Here is a 20,554-nt window from a genome sequence, read left to right on the forward strand (position 1 = left end):
GGGTGGTCTAAACTGGTTCCCCGAAACAATAGTCGTTGAAGTTAATTAATTAATTTTTTTAATTTATAGAGTGTAAAATTTTATAGATGATATTTATCTTTTCAACACTAATATTTACTGAAATAAATTTTGAGAGAATTTCACGAAATAAGACAGAACACAGTTTTAAAAGGTCATTTTCCAATATTCCGTTCTTTTGGTATTTGCGTTCATTATCCCTCGCTTGTCATACTACACGAGAACCAGTTTGTCCATTTTGGAACAGCGAACTGTGGAATGTCGGAAATAAGTTGTGTTTCCTTTATTTCTGGACAGAAGATGGTGGAGAGGAAACTGCTTATATAAATATGTGATTAAGTCTTAATTATTTGTGGATTGTATTATATTTATTTCAACCTATGAAAGGCAAAAGTAATTGGGATTTTGTCGGACAACAGAACGTCAACATGGACGATCGTCACGATCGGGAAAGTGTGTATTCCTCAAATTACTCACAGTCCTCGATCCCTGTGACTCCCCCGGGCCTCGAGGCGATTTACAACGCATGTCGCCGCTCCTACCCTGACCAGCCAAACCCCCTACAAGTCACGGCACTGGTTAAATACTGGTAACTATTGTTGTCATGAAGTATTTACGAAGTCATCAAATCAAAATGGCAGTACATCGGTTTATTAAGATATTACTGTTTGTGCAAGCTTTTCTATGAATTTTTACCCCTGTCATGATATTGAATGTTTCTTTAGACGTATCGCACTATCTAATCTGAATTGCAGATATGAACGTTAATATTTTGAAAGTGTCGTATTTTAGAGTACTGTCGAGTGAAAGTGAAGGATGACAGCCTTTTATATTTATTTAATGCTACTAATTCGAAAAGTCTGGGGGGTGGGAGGTAGTTTATATTATGTCATCTTACAAGTGATGTAACATTTCTGCTCCATATATATTTCATTCACAAACTTACAAGATTTTTGGGTTGTTCTTGCTGCAAAATGCTCAGTTAACTTCTCTATGCTTCTCATATACTGTACTAAGGTGACGCCAAATCTGAAGTATTTTGTTGCAGAACATCTTGCTGAGTGAAGTAGTTTCAGTCTTGATACAGGCACCAGGTTGTTGAATTTGATTGGCATCGTGTTATTTGATTCAGGTCCTTTATTTATGACATAAGGGGCATTGATGTACAGATTATGTACATTGTCTGATGTGTCATGTAGAACTATTGCATGCTTTGTTAAGGAAGGGAATGAAAATTAACTGTGGAATATTTACATTTATAAGTTTTTCCAAAAAGGGAGTAATCCAATTATTGATGAAAATCTGCAGAAATGTTTATCAAAAATAAGGAAAAGATGGGTAATTTCAGGAGAGAGTTCTTAATTACTTAGAACTACATGTAAGGCAGAAATGGTACAGAATATGTGTCATTAAAAAATATTGTCACAATGATTAATAATCCAATTATGATTATAAATTTTAACTCCTGATATTTGAATGTATTTATCATTTCTTCATGCATTCAATTAACATATAAATATCATTATAAAAATTCAAACTGTAAATAAGGATGAAAATGAAAGAGTTGGTCATTTTCTGGAAAATGTGTTTGATTGCTAGATTGATTATATTAATTTCACTTTATCAAAGAGACATTAAAAAGTAATTGTGTGTTAGTGTATCCTCCATGTTGTAAATTAATTGTCTTTGAACAGGGTAAATCAAATTTAAATACATTAGGCCAAGTAAAATTAATTAGTAGATTATCATTCCCGCCCGCCCCTCGAAAATCGCCCCGCCCCGATTTTTTTTATTTTTCAAAATTACAATTTCCAGATATTTTTATGTCCAGTCCGGTATCGTAAACGTACTTTGTTTCACTTTGCCTTTTAGAAACCCAAATACACATGTAATTATGATTTATAAAGCCTTTTCTCAATGAGAGAAGGCTTTTTCGAGGTCAAGAATATCATGGCGAAAAATAAAAAATAAAATCCTCCCACCCGCCCCATTTTTTGGGAAGTTTGAATGATAATCTACTAATTAATTTTACTTGGCCTTAAATACAAAGTATGAAAATACTCACTTTATTCTAAAAATCTCGTATATATGCAGCTGAATAAGGTTGAAAAGTACATGATTATTTTACCAACAAATACCATAGTGATAATTTAAATACATGTACTTATTATAATTCTTATCAATATCTTATGCATTCATGATTGTACATATGGATTTAACCCCCTCCCCCTTGTAAAATTTTCCCGTTTTTTCTGCTTTGTAAAATCTGTATTAAGGATTTTTTTATGATCACTTTTTTGGAGTTTTTTCATCTCCATAAATGGGCTGTGTTCTAAGATAATTGATAATTTGAGCAATACTAAAGTGCATGATCATGTGGTACATGCATTTAAAACCAGTTGACTCCATTTATGAATTATGACTGTTTACAATTCATATCCGTATATATGAAGTGCCAAGTAATCTTGCAGCCCATGGTTATGTCTACTAAAATGGTCGAGAAGAAAGAGATAGTCGTTAAGAACTGTTTCATGTGCAGATATATGTTTGCATTGAATGAGTATACTTGTACCTATAAACAATTTTTATACAGATTTTCAGTCAATTTTACAAAGTAGGCCTTTTGATCAGTGGGAAAAAAAATAATTAGATTTTGAGGTACATCTGGAGATGGATGTCAGAATTTTGGACAATTAATGATTTATTTTGGAATGTATAATATTATGGTTTCATTAGGATTGGATGTTATTGAACTATTCAATAAGTTTAGGAATCTGATGGAGGTATGAGGTACAATTACTGGCGCGATTTTACGGTAATGACTTTCTTTACCCCGTATGTGGTCTCTGAGCACTGGTTTACTGTAATGACTTTTTTAACCTTAATAGGCACACCCCCTGCAGATATTTTACTCACTCATGATATTCAACTTCCAAATTTATGACCTGAGATTTAATTCATTTAAAAATTCAGCACTGATACATATTTGTCCTTAAACCAATCAGTGGTGCTGCCCTGCATGTTAAATGGAGTGTTCCGAAACGATGATTATGTACCACAAGTTTCAGGTATATGTATTACATGTAGCAGTTGTAAGATCTAAAAATTGTTCCCTTTCCAAGTTTTTTTAAGTGCCAGGGGCAGGTATTGTATTTGTCTCAATGCAAATTAAAACGCACGTGTAAGTACTGACAGGTTTACTCTTTGACGTCATTTGGAATTGTTTGGTAATTGAATACTCCTTAATTATGGAAAGAAAATCACGGCAATGTCAGCTCCGAAGAGAAGTATTGTTCCATATAACAAATCTTTATAATTAAACATACTTTTTAATTGTAGTGTAGATCCATACCCTGAAGGTCATACAAGTACTAGTTAGATATTAGTACAGTGTAGTTGAAGACATGTTTCCATGGTTTAGAGAGATACACAATATGGATGAAATTTTATATGGGAGCATTTAACAGCACTTCACATATATATCACAGGCTTTAATTTGTAACAAAATTTTGTCTGTTATGGAAATAAAGTTTTATGCGTTGGGTATTGTAGGATATTATCATTCAGATTGATGAAATCTATACAGTGATGTGACATAGGTATAAATCTGCTTTCTGGTTGAAATTTTGCAGGACTTGGTCTTTGGATCAGTGGCTAATTTTGAAGACTGATTAGAAGTAACAAAATTAAAGACTTCCATTTACATACATGTATACTGAATTAAGTGACTATAAGGGGAAAGAACTGTGTGTGATACATTAATTTACTAGATATGTTATTGGTAGATACATATTGTAGACCCCCTTTAAGACAGCCACACGGTGTGGCCCACACATATATCATTACAAAAGAGGAGTCTTCAATACCTTCTACAGTCAGTTCAATGTACGATAGTTTAGATCATGTTTTGAATATAGCAATAATTTAATTTGCACATACATCGTGTGTGTTCCCTGTAAATGATAATTTCATAAACCACCACGTTTACTCTGTCATGTAGGCATTGATTGGAGCACGTATTTCCTGGTAACTTTTCAAGATTTCGAGTTTAGCTGATTTTGAACCATAATAGATATCTATATCTCAGATACCAGTTGTACGACGGTTAGTTAACATTAACAGACAGTTAACTTCCCATTAACTCTTACATTTACATAGCGTTAACTAGACGTTAACTCTTACATTTACATAGCGTTAACTAGACATTAACTCTTACATTTACATAGCGTTAACTAGACATTAACTCTTACATTTACATAGCGTTAACTAGACGTTAACTCTTACATTTACATAGCGTTAACTAGACATTAACTCTTACATTTACATAACGTTAACTAGACGTTAACTCTTACATTTACATAGCGTTAACTAGACATTAACTCGTACATTTACATAGCGTTAACTAGACGTTAACTCTTACATTTACATAGTGTTAACTAAACGTTAACTCTTACATTTACATAGCGTTAACTAGATGTTAACTCTTACATTTACATAGTGTTAACTAGACATTAACTCTTACATTTACATAGCATTAACTAGACATTAACTCTTACATTTACATAGCGTTAACTAAACGTTAACTCTTACATTTACATAGCGTTAACTAGACGTTAATTCTTACATTTACATAGTGTTAACTAGACGTTAACTCTTACATTTACATAGTGTTAACTAGACGTTAACTCTTACATTTACATAGTGTTAACTAGACATTAATTCTTACATTTACATAGCATTAACTAGACATTAACTCTTACATTTACATAGCGTTAACTAGACATTAACTCTTACATTTACATAGCGTTAACTAGACGTTAACTCTTACATTTACATAGTGTTAACTACACGTTAACTCTTACATTTACATAGCGTTAACTAGACGTTAATTCTTACATTTACATAGTGTTAACTAGTCTAGACATTAACTAGACATTAACTGTCCGTTTACATAGCGTTAACTAGATGTTAACTGTCAATTAACTTAACTCATCTTCGTGCAACTGGGTCCTACTTTTTTTCCCAAGTGTACAGAATTACTTTAAGACAATGAATTAGTTTTAAAAGTTAATATTAACTTTACCTTAATGACATGCTTGAATATATTTCCTTGTAAAAGAGAGCAGTAAGAAGATTATTTAAAAAGTGAATGTAGTGGGAACCTGTAAATAAATTTGTCGCTCGTGGAGGGAACTCCAGCGCATGTGTATCATATTCGAGTCTGCAGTGAAGTATGGAGTCCAATATAGAGTTGGATTATTAGAGGTGCGCGGTATTACCGGTATACCGGTGTACCGGTATTTTTCTGGTAGCGGTATGTACCGTGGTACACGAGGCGAAATACCGGTATATTCAAGTCTGATAACTCTTAACAAAAATATAAAATTCAAACAAGAAAAAATAATTAAAGAAATTTGTGTACACAGTGACTCACTTTATCTACATAGATCCCTCGTTGTAATGTAATGAAAGGTATGTCTAATAACTGCACACAATCGGTAAAACATGCGAAGTATAAAACGCGATGATTTGATTATTAATGATGTGAAAACAAATCAAAATTAAAGAGAAAAATAATAGGAAACATTTCATTAAGTAATTATTTTAATATACAAGGTAGATTATAAAAAATGTTATTATGTTGTTTGGTTTATGTGGGTCGAATACCATTTCTGCTTATTAGGCAAACCCCGAATAAAAAATAAAATAAAATGGCCGATGCAGACTTGTGTGTTCGAAACCACCGTTCTTCGCGCGAGTACAAATTCCTGCCGATTATGAGCGTCGAGTTAATGGGTTTGAGGTGCAAGAATATAGGAATTGTGGTCGAAGAACAAGAACACATTCGTGCGCACTTGTTCTGGACAGACGTATCCAACAGGTAAAAGTTCTCGTCATTCCCGACTCCAAGTGTAAGAACTTCTAGACTTTGAGATCGTGTCAAATAAATTCCACAGGTTTCCCCCTATTAGTTATTTTGATAGTCGTTCCAGTCAGTAGTCCAGTCACAGTCGATTCTAGTCATGATACAGAGAGACTACTATATTGTATGTACAATATATGCTAACTTTTATGTATCGATTATACTTTTGTTCTGTTAACTGGTTTCAAAATAGATTTAAATAAGATATTTTCCTTATTATTTATATTTGAATAAATTAAGTGCAATTTACAATCAATAAACTAATAACTGTTCATTATTTAACTAAAATCCACTAAAATTGAATCATAAAATTAAAAGATTAAATCTGCGGTATACCGTGGTATGTACCGCGGTATTTTGCAAATACCACGGTATACCGCGGTACATTTATTTTCTGCGGTACCCAACTCTATGGATTATATCTAGGGCTGTTACGGTTCCGAAAATTTTCAGGTCGGGTCGGTTCTAAATTTTTTACTTCGGGTTCGGGTATTTCGGTTCGGGTCTATATAACTATTTTATAAATCTAATATACAGTTAAAATCGAAAACCTTTATTGTATTTTGTCACAATAATTACTCGGGTACGTGGACTGAGGTTTTATACTCAACATCCATGGTACTACACTGTAGAAACAGCACTGTCACTTCTACTCGTTTCCATCCATGCTTTCAATGTTTTGTCATTGACGATGTTGATCCTGTAGCGTATTTTCAATGCATCTGACATATCTTAAATATACTGTCATTATTTACAGTTTTGTCCACAATGCCATCATTTAACAATTGATCAAAATACTGCCACCTTTGAGGATTTTGACGACATTTCATTTAAACGGATTTCTAATATGTTTTACGGCGTGACCGTGTTTGAGGGCGAAGCAAAAAAGTTTTGACATTAGTATCTATATCCAAAACAGGACAAAAACAACCCGAAGTTAGCACGCGGACGGAGCTGTATCAAAGCATCCTAATTTTTGGACATTTGATCCACCTATATATTGAACGCGGGAAATATAATTGATGTAAACAGTATATTGTGACGTCGTATTCAGCGTCGTTATTTAGCAGATTTACAAACAAAGCGTTTGAACCACAACAAAAAACATGGCGTTAATCGTGGAGTGATTATATATGATTAAGAAAATAAGATTTACATGCTTTTACGGATTTTATGTGTAACATCTCAGAACGACGTGAACTAGGGTAGACGAGATTCAAAATGGAGGAATACATGTCCACGCGCTAATATTCTAATCGACGCCATTGGTACCAAACTTTTCAAGTTCCATAGGTATGGTTTAAGTTTTCATTATTTTCCTATATTTTCCTTTTAAATATGTATATACGTGTTACCTATAGGGAGAGCTCCGCTCTCACGGCCCTTCGGGCCGTGAGAGGGCTTCGCCCTCTAATAATGATTCTATTATTAAAACTGAACCCGAACCGAAATACGGGAAAATGGAACCGAACAACATGACCCGCGGTTTTCAGTTATTTCGGGTACCCGTTGCAGCCCTAATTATATCCAGTTGATTCTGTTATCTCAACTTTTTTTCTTCCCTTGTTGTTCAAACATATGGTTTGTTCTTTTAGGACTGATAACACTGTGTCATTTCTTGTTGATTCGAAGTGTCCTGTTTACTATGCATCTATAAATAGCCCCATGCACATGCGGGGAATCCCAACATAATGTAGTAATGTTCTATGTAGATTTAGGTTTGAAAGAGTGTAAAACAATGAAGATATCTAGGAAAATTTACTAACAGCCTAACAGGTATTTGATATATCTTATTTCTCTTTAAACACTGAAACACTTAGGGCACAGTATTATAGTTGTAACAAATTACACATCTTTACACAGATAAGGCCACTGATGATTTCTGAACTGAACACGGGACTGTCATTTGATTTGTCTTCTGAATATGCATTAGAAATGATCTAATGACCATTATTTGTAAACATCGATTTAAAATCAAATAATTTTGGTTAAAAGGGGTGAAATAATGTATGACATGTCAAACATATCTAAAATGTTGTGATTCAGGGCTCGAAATTAACATATGCCCGTCAGTCTGTGACTGGTTAAAAGTCTGGTGGACAGACTGATATTTGTTTTAGTCAGTCCGATGAGTAGGGCTGAAACAATTCATCAAAATATCCATACTGTTCAATATAAATGCTCGATTTAATATTCGATTCATTGCCTAGATTTTCGGTTTGATACGTTTAATACAAACGGGTTCAGTAAAATACATTGGACTGGGCCTCTTATTATTTCTACCTACATGATGGATGAAATAGCGTCGAAGAACGTTCAGACTGTTGTTTGCCTTGAGTCTGATGAAAATAATGAACTTTGTCAGTTTAAACCATAGAGCCAACAGGCATCTTACTGTTTGGCAGTTTGGGAACAATTTGCTTTTAAATTTATGATTGTGAATCTTGACAATTAAATTTTTCTTCAATGTTATTATTGGTTTCTTCTGTAAATTGTATCGTATTGAAAGTATTGAACTGTGGCATAAGTATTGCAATATGTATCATATCATGAAAGGGGCATATCGTTTCAGCCCTACTGATGGGACTGATCAATTTTCTAAAACATCATTTTGGAAAAATCTTAAACACATATCTGGCATTCTTCTGTAGATATCAGATGAACCAGATTAGTAAATATAAATCTCACATAAGTGTTACAATATTGTCTGAGGCATATGAAGTTAAATTCTGTAATTTTATTTTAATAACATGAACGAAATATGTTTATTATGATTATAACAAAATGATACTGTAAAAGAATAAATATGCTTTGTGGATAACATTTCATTTGGTAGATAATGAACATTCCCAAATGATAAACCCTAAATAAAAATTTATCCAGGAGTGATCCGAGTTACATGGGTATAATTTAGAAAAATATTATGTGAACCAGGCAGATAAGTCTCAACAAAGTCACCTTTTTAGTGTAAAGCCGCAAAATTTAAATCCCTTGAAAATATCTGTTTTCACAACACATATGTGTACAGTAATTATCAGCAAGCTAGTGAAGCGATCCTAAGTGAGCAGATCATAGGATCTGATTTTAATCAGTTTGCAGCAAGTAATGGAGGTAATGACTGTGAACCTTGTGCACTTATCCTTTGTTTTCATGAATTGTCTGCTGTTGAAAACTAAAAGAAAAAATATAAATATTCATTTTATTTGCTGACTTCTCAATTTCTTTGAGAATTTTGATAAAATGTAATGTTGTGCAGCTTTTCATCAAGTCTTTGTAATTAAACCTCCTGACTAAGATACACATATATAAAGAAATGTTGCCTTTACCATAAACCGAATAATCAGAATCTCGCAATGACAGAATACTACCATCAAAGGATACAGAGGATGTAGTAATGTGCATCATCATTGATCAGAAATAAATTTATACATTTCCGTTTAAATGTCTCTGAGGGATCAATACCATGGTATTGTCTGAATTTTATTACTTCTAAACTTTACAAATTGTATGTACAGTGTACTTGCAGAGGTATATTTGCATAATCGTATATATTTCATTAAACAATTGATGCCCATATTATGTAAGTTAAGAATACATTGATTTGTTCTATAGAACAATCTGGAATAAAAATTTAAACAATGATTATACAAGTCATTGTATAAATTACGACATTCTTACAACTGCAGGGGTATTTATACAAGTACTTGAGTCTGTAGTACTCCCAACACTTCATAAAAATAGGCCTTAGTTTTTCTTGCACCACGAGGGGTATAGAAGGATGATAAAACATATACTATTAATGTCTTAAAATGAATTACATTCCTGTGAATGGCAGAACCGACAAGTGTTTTCATTCCAGACAGTGTTTTAAACCAATCCATTTTGAAGTCGATTATGGAAATAAATCTCTCCGGAGATAATACCATGTCAATTTAAGGCGAGAAATATACTAAGCTAGAGATACCTGTTAATGACTAGTATGTGGTAAGACCACCACTGGGGTTGTTTTCTCACTGAAGGGAGGTGTCTCGACGGGGGCCTTATTGATCTAGCTGGATCGCCTGTGTAAATGCTCAGGTATTCCGCGTTTACCTATGTATGAATGTTATCGATGCGATCGCCTTGGCTAAGCAGCTGTAGGGGGTCTTTAATCAGTGGTAGGTGTTGGCCACTTGGGAGATGGTGTATTGAAAATGTTGACATTTAAATATTTGGTGGGGGTGACCTACTTTCGATGTTGACGTTGGAGGAAATGTTTTTCATTTGTGGAGAAGAAAGGAGACGCACAGTATGTTGCTGGTAGACAGGATTTATATTTTAATGCATTTAATCTAATATCTTCATTTGAGTGGATTTTTTTCTTCTGGAAAAATGAAACAACCATATCTAGTCGCAAGGTACTGTACATTCGATTTCATTGGAAAGTTGAATTTTTTTTTTCACTTTACAATTTTAATGTTTTGAGAGAGAAAATTACCATCAAGTTCAATTTTTATTTTTTATCAGTGACATAATTATAGTTTTCATAGCGTACTCTGGTACACTACATGTTTCAGATTTTGAAAAATGTGAGTTTTCCCATTATTCAATTTATATAATTACTGTAAAACCGGACATTTTAAAATATAAGTAAATGTATTTTTTTATTTTAGATTTCTAAAAGTTTTAGCCTATGCCGAAGCTGCCATTTTAAAATTTCATAGTTGTTGTTTGTCTTGAAAAATGTCATTGTGTGGTGTATGAAAAAGTCTGTGCTGGCCATTTTGATTTATTTTTTTATAAAATGTTTTTTGGGGATTTTTTTTTTAAATCGATTCAAGGGGAGACAAAAGAGTAAAAGTTTCCAGTCAATGAAATAGAAATGAAATGGAGTCATGATTTAAAAAAAAAAATCATAAATCCTGAATATGAATAATTTCATTCTTTTTTTTTAGCGGGTAAGAGAACTACATCTTTTTAACAAAAATATTGATAAATCAGGATGTTTGAATACATCATGTATATAATATTAAATTGTAGCAATTCCATATTGTTAATAGCAAATAAATTGTGATATTTCAGAATTTTACCCATTGAATGTACTAGGTTTTGAAAAATATGTATGGTTCATAATTTTATTTTGTTGTTGGGCAAATTTTTTTATACAGTTAATGAAAGGAAAGAAAAATAAAACACCGAAAGATTACTTAATATATCTGCTTCTAAAGGGAGTTAGGTAGAATAGACTGTCCTGTAGAAAAGTTTTCAAAGGAAAAAAATGGCCATAGGTAAAGGATAGTAAGCTGTTATACATTCTCTGGTGAAGGAGCCATTAGCTATGATTGTATTTATAATTTGATATATTGTTCCATTCACAGGTTGGGTGGACCAGACCCACTTGATTACATTTCTATGTATGCTAACCCAGGGGATGAAAACCGGGGCATTCCTCCTCACTGGCATTACATCAGCTACGGCCTCTCTGATCTCCATGGTGATGGGCGAGTCCATGAGTAAGTTCACTGCTTGATACTTGACCATTCATTGGAAAGCAAATATTCATAGTTTGTCTGTCATTAAATCTGACACTATTTTTAGATGACCAGTAGGTTTCTCTTTATATCTTCCACATATATTTCAAAATTTAGTACACTACATGTATCTTGAGTGTCAACTACTATTGTATAAATTTGCCTTTTCAGCCATAACTTTAGGTGCAATACTAACGAAGGTCCAAGTGGATTTGGATTTGAACTGACATTTCGATTGAAGCGGGAAAGTGGGGAGACAAATCCTCCCACCTGGCCGGCCACCCTAATGCAGGCTCTGGCCAGATATGTATTTCAAACAGGTAAATACTTTCTTTTAAGATTTTATTAGTGTTTGGAAAAAAATTATATCTGAAGGAATAGTACTTCTGGATCATTTAGGTGCAGAAAATCCATTTCTTGACATTGGCAAAGTGATATCAATATGTTCTGTGTAGTTGGGTAAAGTAGATAAGGAGAAAATGACAAGCTTTATAGAACATTTTTATTGTAGACAGTAGATTTTTAGGTCACATGAGTTCATTTCAATTTCAATCCATTTCAATTCTTTATTGTCCTTGAGTTATACAACTCATCGGAATAAACTCGGGTGCAATTGCAATTGGTCAGTATCGGTTGTCGTGCATTAATTGAACATTTTTAGATTCTTCTTGACAAGTACCATTCCAATTCTTTTCAAATTTGGTATGAAGCATTTTTGGCACAAGGGGGACATAAATTGTAAATTTCAGGACTCCTTATTCCAAGGGCCTTAGGGGCAGGGTAAAAACTGCCAAAACTTGACCAATTTTCAAAAATCTTTTTCTCTACAACTGCACATTTGTAATAAAAACTAAATTCATAGTCATGTAGAACAGGAAGGCCTCAACCAAATCAGTAAATTTCATGATCCCCTGGATAGAGGTTCTGATTTCTGGGCAGGGCCAAACTATTAATTTTTTTTTTGAAAAACATGTTCTTAAACTAAATTGTAAATTTCATGATCTTAGGAGTCAGGGTTTAGTTCCAGAGTGAGACCAAAATTATTATGGTAATTATTTTCTTTACCATTTAAATGAAAGACTTCTTTAAAGGGTTTTGATTTTAGGACAGGTCCAAATTAGTCATATCATGTTAATGTTACATATATTATGTAAAGTCTTTCATCAGCACAGGCACTTTCTGGGACATTTTAGTTTTAAGAATACATCTTGTTATATTCTGTTGCTAAATATTAGAATTTTGTTTAGATATACAGAACAGGATTTTTAAAAAGATTTCATAGCCCTTTATATTATCGATACTTTTTAACTAATACTCAGGTGACTCATAAGGCTTGTGGGTTTCTTGTTACTTAAGTAGATAATGAAGTTAAGGAATCAAAAAATGATGCTCTTGCTATCTTTTAATATTTAATGATGTACGGTGAAGCTTGTCTAATCAGACATGTTCTGGGAGACGAAGATTGTGGCAAATTAGTCAGGTTGTCTGATTGCATACTTGTTTATTGAAAAAACACACACCTATAATTTGCAATGTATGTAGGGTCAGATTTGGCATTGAAATTGACTAAACAGAGACATGCAAGAAGTGTTTGTTTAATTTTGTTGTTGTGGTTTTTTTTTTTTTTACCTCATATATTTCATCCAAAATGACCAAGTTTTCAATAAATGAACTATTCTAATAAAATCTACAATTATAAAATCTAAAATTCTTTTCAAATTTTCCATATGTTTAACATTGAATATATTACATTGTACTTTCAGAGATATCCATTCTCTAGTAATTCAAAGACAAAAAGAAAATCTTTGCATATTTTTGAATTACTTCATGCAATTGAAATGCATGTATATATGGGGAAAAACCAATTTAAACTTTTTGCATGTCTCTGTACAAGTGTCTGATTAGACAGGTTTTACTGTAATTCTGTCTCGTTGTAAACAGAAAACATCCTGTACAAGTGTCTGATTAGACAGGTTTTACTGTAATTCTGTCTCGTTGTAAACAGAAAACATCCTGTACAAGTGTCTGATTAGACAGGTTTTACTGTAATTCTGTCTCGTTGTAAACAGAAAACATCCTGTACAAGTGTCTGATTAGACAGGTTTTACTGTAATTCTTTCTCGTTGTAAACAGAAAACATCCTGTACAAGTGTCTGATTAGACAGATTTGACTGTAATTCTGTCTCGTTGTAAACAGAAAACATCCTGTACAAGTGTCTGATTAGACAGATTTGACTGTAATTCTGTCTCGTTGTAAACAGAAAACATCCTGTACAAGTGTCTGATTAGACAGGTTTGACTGTAATTCTATCTCGTTGTAAACAGAAAACATCCTGTACAGTGGGGACCATGTCCCGTGGCACATGTCTCTGGATGGTAGTGAGTCCCGGATCCAACACATGCTGATGGCAGAAGATGCCCAACTCTTGCCCATCACTACACCATTTGGCATCGTTAATTTCGTCCAGATTATTGGGGTGTGTGAGGAGGAACTGAAGGCAGCTCAGCACTGGAATGGTCCGGGGGTCATTGAATTAATCAGGTCGCAGAGCTGTGCTGGGGGGCCATGGCTGATAACGGACATGAGGAGAGGGGAAACAATTTTTGAAATGGAACCCCAGTTACAGGTACAGATATTAACATTATTAGTCATTTTCTAAATTTTTTACAGATTTATTAAAATGTGTGACAGTATGATCATAAAAGTGACAAATGAGTATTTACCATAAGTATTTTATAGAAACATAGAATGTTATGTAAAAACAAGGAAGGGCTTGGCTTTATAGAATAACTTCTTATTTTCAATAACAAGAACTTGAATTTTTAAACTTTAATGAAACACTTTATGTTGTTTGATACAGGACCGGGTGGAACAAGGCATTGACACAGAAGGATCAAATCTAAGTGGTGTAAATAGTCGGTGTTCCTGGGAAGAACCGGGGGAAAATGGAGATGATTTTTACAATGACGACATGAAAGACAATAGGACCATTGATGAGCGCAGAAACAGCAACGAAATTGACAGGCCCAAAATCTCTGACTTCGGTAAGATTCAAAGTAGAGATTTATTGTTTGAATTAAGGACAATGGATACACACACACTTACAAATCCGAGAAAAATGATCTTTCTTTTTTTTTCGCAATGTAAAACAATTACTTAGAACCATGCAAGATAGATAGAATGTGTTACAATATTCATTATACTTTCCCCCAACAGAATCAGAACAGATCAAAGCAACACTTCAAAAGGGTTTGCAGTTCCCACGCCGAGACTCACGGGAATTTGAATATGACAAGTAAGTTTAATATGAAAGAAAAATTATTTGTAGTCATATCCAGAAAAAAATGTATATACTGTAATATTATATTAATTCTATGACATAATGGTGTTTACCTATGATTTGAGTTTATAAAACTTTTCCTTAGTTCAAGAAGGAAGCAGTCATTTGACAGCATAGGAAGCAGTGACGGACCAACAGAATTACTCAGGACTCGAACTCTTGACTTTGTGCATTTGAAATTCAATCTGGAGGCTGGATCTCTTCTTCCCCTGGCCCTCAAAGGAAGGCTTCGACATGGGCGACACTTCACATTTATGAGTGCACTGAATGACACGGCCGTTACTCTAGTGTCCACCAGTGTCAATGGATCTATAGCCGATGAAAATCACCCATTTGCAGCTCATGGCCCATGGCTGCAGGTAATGAGAGTGAAATTGACAATCAATTCAGTGTGCTTTCAGATCAATACAAATATGTAGCAAATATTTAAATTAGATATTATCGGATATTTAAGTAAGTATTTTTGAGCTAGCCATACATATGTCAATATTTAGGACAACAAAGGTGTTGATATTTAGGACAATTTCCAAAGTTGACCGATGAATGACTTGTTATTGTATGTGAAACATGAATTACCTCCCTTTGACTGTTTTGAAGGTGCTCCTCACAGATGACTTTATTGAAGAGATGATTTTGGACACAGAAGAACTTGCGCATCCAGATGAGGTAAAACTCGCATTTATAAGCACATAATCAAAGGTTCGAAAAGACTTTAAAATGTAGATGGATAAGTACCTGACCTTTTATGAACTTAGTGAGGTTACCTGTTCTTAATTTGTCATCAAAATTTGTCTGTTATCTGTTGTCATCATTGTCAGTATCATTGTTGTTCTCATTAATTTCTTCTCAGAAACTGCTAGGCTAATTTCAACTAAGCTTGATACGAAACATCCTTGGATGAAGGGGATTTAAGTTTGCTCAAATGAAGGACCTCCCCATCTTCAAATTAGGGTGGTGGTGGTAATATTTGTGAAAAATTGGATGTTACATTTTAAAAATCTAACCAAAAACTACCCGGCCAATTGCAACCAAAATTGGTGCAACGGATCCATTAGTGCCTTAAGGGGATTCAAGTTAGTTCAAATGAAGGATTACACTCTCTTCCAAGGGGAGATAATGAGAATCATAAAAACCTGCAGGTTATGTTATAAATAATTTTTCTCTTGAACCACATTTTCAACCACATTAAGGATATAGGTTCCTTAGGTTAAGGGATTTCAAGTTTGTTCAAATGAAGGGCCACACCTATGAAGGGCCACTCCTATGAAAGGGGAGGTACATGTAATTGAGAATTATGAAAAATTCAATGTTGGGGTATGAAAATCTACAAGAACCTTTTTGTGCAATTTTCAACTAGGCACAAAGTATCCTTGGGTGAATGGGATTCAAATTTATTCAAAAGAAGGGCCACACCCTTGTCAAAGGGGATAAAATCTATATGTAAGAAAAAACAGGGTGAGGTATTAAAAACAGCTGGAACTTGATAAACAAGCTTGTGTTACAGTATTTTTTTCAAGTTTGTCCAAATTGTGGTCCTTGGGGCTATTTTAGGACCACAATAGGGATTAAAGGCTAGCTAAGTTAAAAAAGACAAAAAGTATTTTTAAAATCTTTTTTTTTCCAAATCAACATAGATTTATTGGGTGATTTAGATTTGAAGTTATATATATTCTTGTCCCTTGTGACAAAGCAAGATCAGTTGTATGTAATAAAAACCTTAGAGGGAACTCATGCAGTCCTGTCTTTTTGGAAATGGTTCAATATATTGAAAGCCATTCAGATCCCCACCCCTTAACCATATAATTTCTTGTTTGTTGTGACAAGGCAAGTTCACTGGTCAGCGATTTTTTTCTACCCACTGGTACTGGTACCGGTACCCATTCGATTGGGAAAAATAGTGTCAAAATCGAACAAATTGGGAATTTTCTACAAATGTATCGGCAAATGATTTCAACTAAAAGAAACGAAAAAAGACAACAAAACAAGAAGTAATCATCTCTTTACAAACTTTTTTACAGTAATGTTTGCTGTTGCGAGACATAAGGAATCATCATAGGCTCGTTTTAGAATCGTCGTAGTTCTATCTGTACTTTTGATTTAATACCGGAAGTGAACATTTTTGGTTAACTTGTACAATGTTTCAGACTAAGTAAATTATGATGTCAGCGGTATATTTTTCGGCAAGTAAATTGGGAATTTTTAGTCTCAAAATTGGGAAAAATCGATGGTTTTTTGGCATTGGGAATGGTACCGTTTATCGGTACCAGTTATATAAGGGAAAAAATCGCAACAGAAGGTCCTTGTGGCCATTTGTAATTCCATTCTTTGAGAAATGGTCCATTATATCGAAAGCAATTGAAATTCCCACCCCTAAATCATGTCTTCTCTTATTTGTGGTGAGGCAAGTTTTGTGGTGTACAACAGAAAGTCCTTGGGACCATTTGTAGTCACATCCTTTATTTCCAATATATTGAAATCCCTCAACCTTAAAGGATATATCGTAGATTCCTAAATATACGCAAGGAATTAATTGTCACGTGATTTCGTGAGAGGCATCACTCACAAAATTAAATTATTTGTTTTTTATTTTTCTGTTGTTAAAACACATTCAGGAACTCTTGATTAATAGATGACACGCAAGTTCATGTTCACATGATTTGGTGTATACGAGTCATATTAAGTACTCGCATAAAATAAGGTATATTTTTTGTTTTTAATGTCAAGATGACTTAAGGTAATACTCTACATCGTCATAATGGCTGACTTCCTTTAAAAACATGGATGAAAAAATCAATATCAGCAATATTTGTCTTTTCCTTTTCCATTTAAGTACCTAGCCGAGTAGCTCAGTAGGTTAGAATGCCGACTGCTTAACTGTAGGTCGTAGGTTCGAGTCCAGCAGGGGTTTTAAATTTTTTTCAGATTACCCTCCACTAAAACTGTATTTTTTGACAAAATAAAGTAAATTTGAAAATCTTCAACTTCAAAATATTGTTGTACATATCCTCCACTTTTCATCTACATCAAATTTCTCTGGTGTAGCATACCTCCTTAAGTGATATACAAATGAAGGGACAGTCTCTAGCCCCATTCTCTCTAAAATGTTCCTATATGTTGAAAACATCCTTAAAACATATTTTCTTGTTCCTTGTGACAAGACTAGTGTAATGGTTTATAACAGAAATTCCTTAAGGACCATCTCTAGCCCTGTTCTGTCAGAAATGGTTCAATATCTTAAAAATGATTTAAACTAATATTTCCATGTGATGAGATGAATTCAGTGGTGTGTAACAGAATTGGGGATGGGGTAAAGAGGCATCCCTAGTCCAGCCCTGTCAGAAATTATAAAAAAAAAATTGTGATTTGATGAAAACAATTACTCAGGTGATTGTTACTCATGTCATTAATTTGTTGAGACGGAATTTTTAACATTGCTTACCTGTTTTGTCTTCAGATCATGTGCCCCAAGACCTACAGCTGGCCAGAGCGGAGGATGATGATCACCATTCTCCCAGACGAGGTGTGATAGAAAGCTTGGGGACAGAAGGAGTTGCTGGATCAAAAATGTTTTCTCATGTTCCATATCACCTGAGATTACTTTTTACACAAACTGTGTTCTGAAACTCAGTATTAATGTGTGCCACATGTACAAGACATGACAGAGGACATGACATGCTCTGTAGACATTGAAAGAAGGTGTGCGTGGACGAGACTGATAGTTCTCAGTCAGTTTACGCAAGTGCCTGAAACAAGAGGGAGTCGTTAGTTCATGCTGTACAGTGGGTGTATTTGATGGGAGTCGTTAGTTCATACTGTACAGTGGGTGTATTTGATGGATCTAGTGGATGTTTTATGTTAAAACTGTGTGAATGGTGCTGACTAATTTGAATGAAGGGTGGATCCAAATTTATATCTATGCCCTTGTGTGGTGTCTGTGCAGGTGGTGTATGTTTCATTTACCTAGAGTACATGTTATTGTGTACACGATACTATATATTGAGGTTGTGAATGTGTGAATCAAATATTGTGAAAGAAGATTGAAAGACTAGTTTAGATCATCGACAAACATACTACTTAGATAAAGTTAGTATAGTGCAGATTTATAAAACACGGGTGCGTAATAGTGCCATCTTTATTTCTTTTTACTGAAAATTTCAAGTTTATGTATCTTAATTCTTGCTTCTTGCTTGAATTGAGAGAACAAAAATCAAAAATAAAACCAAAATGATAATTTTACTCTTTGTTCTGATGAACAATTAAAAAATCCAATGTAGATGATTGACACTTGTATTAATGGGTTGAAATATTTTAAAAGCTGTGAAATTTTAGTTGTACAAATGGATCAACTGCCAATTAACAATTCGATGAATGACAAGTTTTATACAACAGATGTACAATTTCATGTGTCCAGTTGACTATATCACCATGTAAGTTACAATTTGTGGAACATTTGAATGCCAGTCATTTGTATATGTCCTTTATTTTGCTAATGTACAATGCTGGTCCCCACCCCCACCTTCACCCCCACTCCACCAGCATGTTTGTATTTATTTATTTAATTAATATGATTTACATCACATGTTGCGAGTTTTCATATGGAAATGGATACCTCTATCTTTAAGGAAGCATTTTCTGATTTTTTTTTAATTATTTTGAAGTTTAGGTGTTGATTTCTCTGTTGTGGTAGTTTACCGGTAATCAACATTGGAGTTATACTTGCCAATGGAAGAACAGTGGGTTTTATGTATTTTTATTACATTTATTTTTTTATTTCATTTTTCCTGAATTGGAATTTTGAAAATTTACATTGCATTCTTCAATGGATTAGATCTGAAAAATGCTTTTTAGAATTTAGGTGTGCTGTAATGTTTTGTCAAAAGAATATTTCATTTTGCTTTGGAGGATTCATTTAGTAAATTACATTGATTAGTCACTCACAAACGAAATTCCATTTTTGTTGAATTATTGATTTAATTATTTGATACATGTGTGAATTACTTGGGCCTGCTGCTGAGGTGGTACAGCAGGATTTTGAGGTCGGTGTACAGCTTCCGTGTAGTAGTCTGTGAATTCTGTGTCTCACATTTATCACGTTGTTATATTGTAATACTCTTCATTCAGTTAATAAAATGTCATATTTTACAATGTATGTGGTTATTCGTTTTTCTTTATAAGCAGAAAGCTCAAGTTTTTTTGTTTTCAAGTGAGCTTTTCTGATCAAACGTTGTCTGTAAACTTTTCACGTTTTCGACTAATCAAGGAACACTGGGCCAATTTCAACCAAATATGTCACAATGATCCTTGGGTGGAGGGATGTGGAGTTTGTTCAAATCAAAGGGTCGACTCCTTTACCTAAGGGAGATTATTAAGAAAAGGTAAAAATTGGATGGATGTGCAAAGTATCTTCTTATAAACCAAAATATCAGAAAAGCTGAAACTTGTGTGAAAATTTCCTTATATACTAAATATTTAATGAAATAAATATGTTTAATTGGGTTTGGAGGTTAATGTAATGCAGATCAACAATAAGTTAAAAAAAAATGTTAGCAAATTTCTTTAGTAGGCCTAACCAGAGGGTGACTTACTTGTAAATTTCTTTAGTAGGCCTAACCAGAGGGTGACTTACTTGTAAATTTCTTTAGTAGGCCTAACCAGAGGGTGACTTACTAGACTTAGTCCTCTTCGTCCCTTACGGAACATAGGGCTGAAACAGTCATCCTCCATCTAACTCTGTTTTGAGCAATTTGTTTGGCTCCTCTCCA

General features: G+C 33.8%; 1 protein-coding gene across 2 annotated transcripts; it reads left to right on the plus strand.

Moving 5' to 3' along the window:
• The first annotated feature begins 216 nt into the window (after positions 1-216).
• Positions 217-19,939, plus strand: LOC125658874 (suppressor of fused homolog). 2 transcript variants are annotated; one of them, XM_048890310.2, is made up of 9 exons: positions 217-607; positions 11,299-11,433; positions 11,623-11,771; positions 13,777-14,078; positions 14,313-14,496; positions 14,669-14,747; positions 14,878-15,151; positions 15,390-15,458; positions 18,247-19,939. In XM_048890310.2, exons 1-9 carry the CDS (start codon positions 399-401, stop codon positions 18,316-18,318), a joined length of 1,473 nt encoding a protein of 490 aa, XP_048746267.1. In that variant the 5' UTR covers positions 217-398; the 3' UTR covers positions 18,319-19,939. The 2 variants fall into 2 exon arrangements, with proteins under 2 accessions (XP_048746267.1, XP_048746268.1); XM_048890311.2 differs by lacking the exon at positions 217-607 and adding an exon at positions 10,180-10,338.
• The last annotated feature ends 615 nt before the right edge of the window (positions 19,940-20,554 follow it).

This window comes from Ostrea edulis, chromosome 9 (assembly GCF_947568905.1).
Source record: "Ostrea edulis chromosome 9, xbOstEdul1.1, whole genome shotgun sequence".
Lineage (NCBI taxonomy): Eukaryota > Metazoa > Mollusca > Bivalvia > Ostreida > Ostreidae > Ostrea > Ostrea edulis.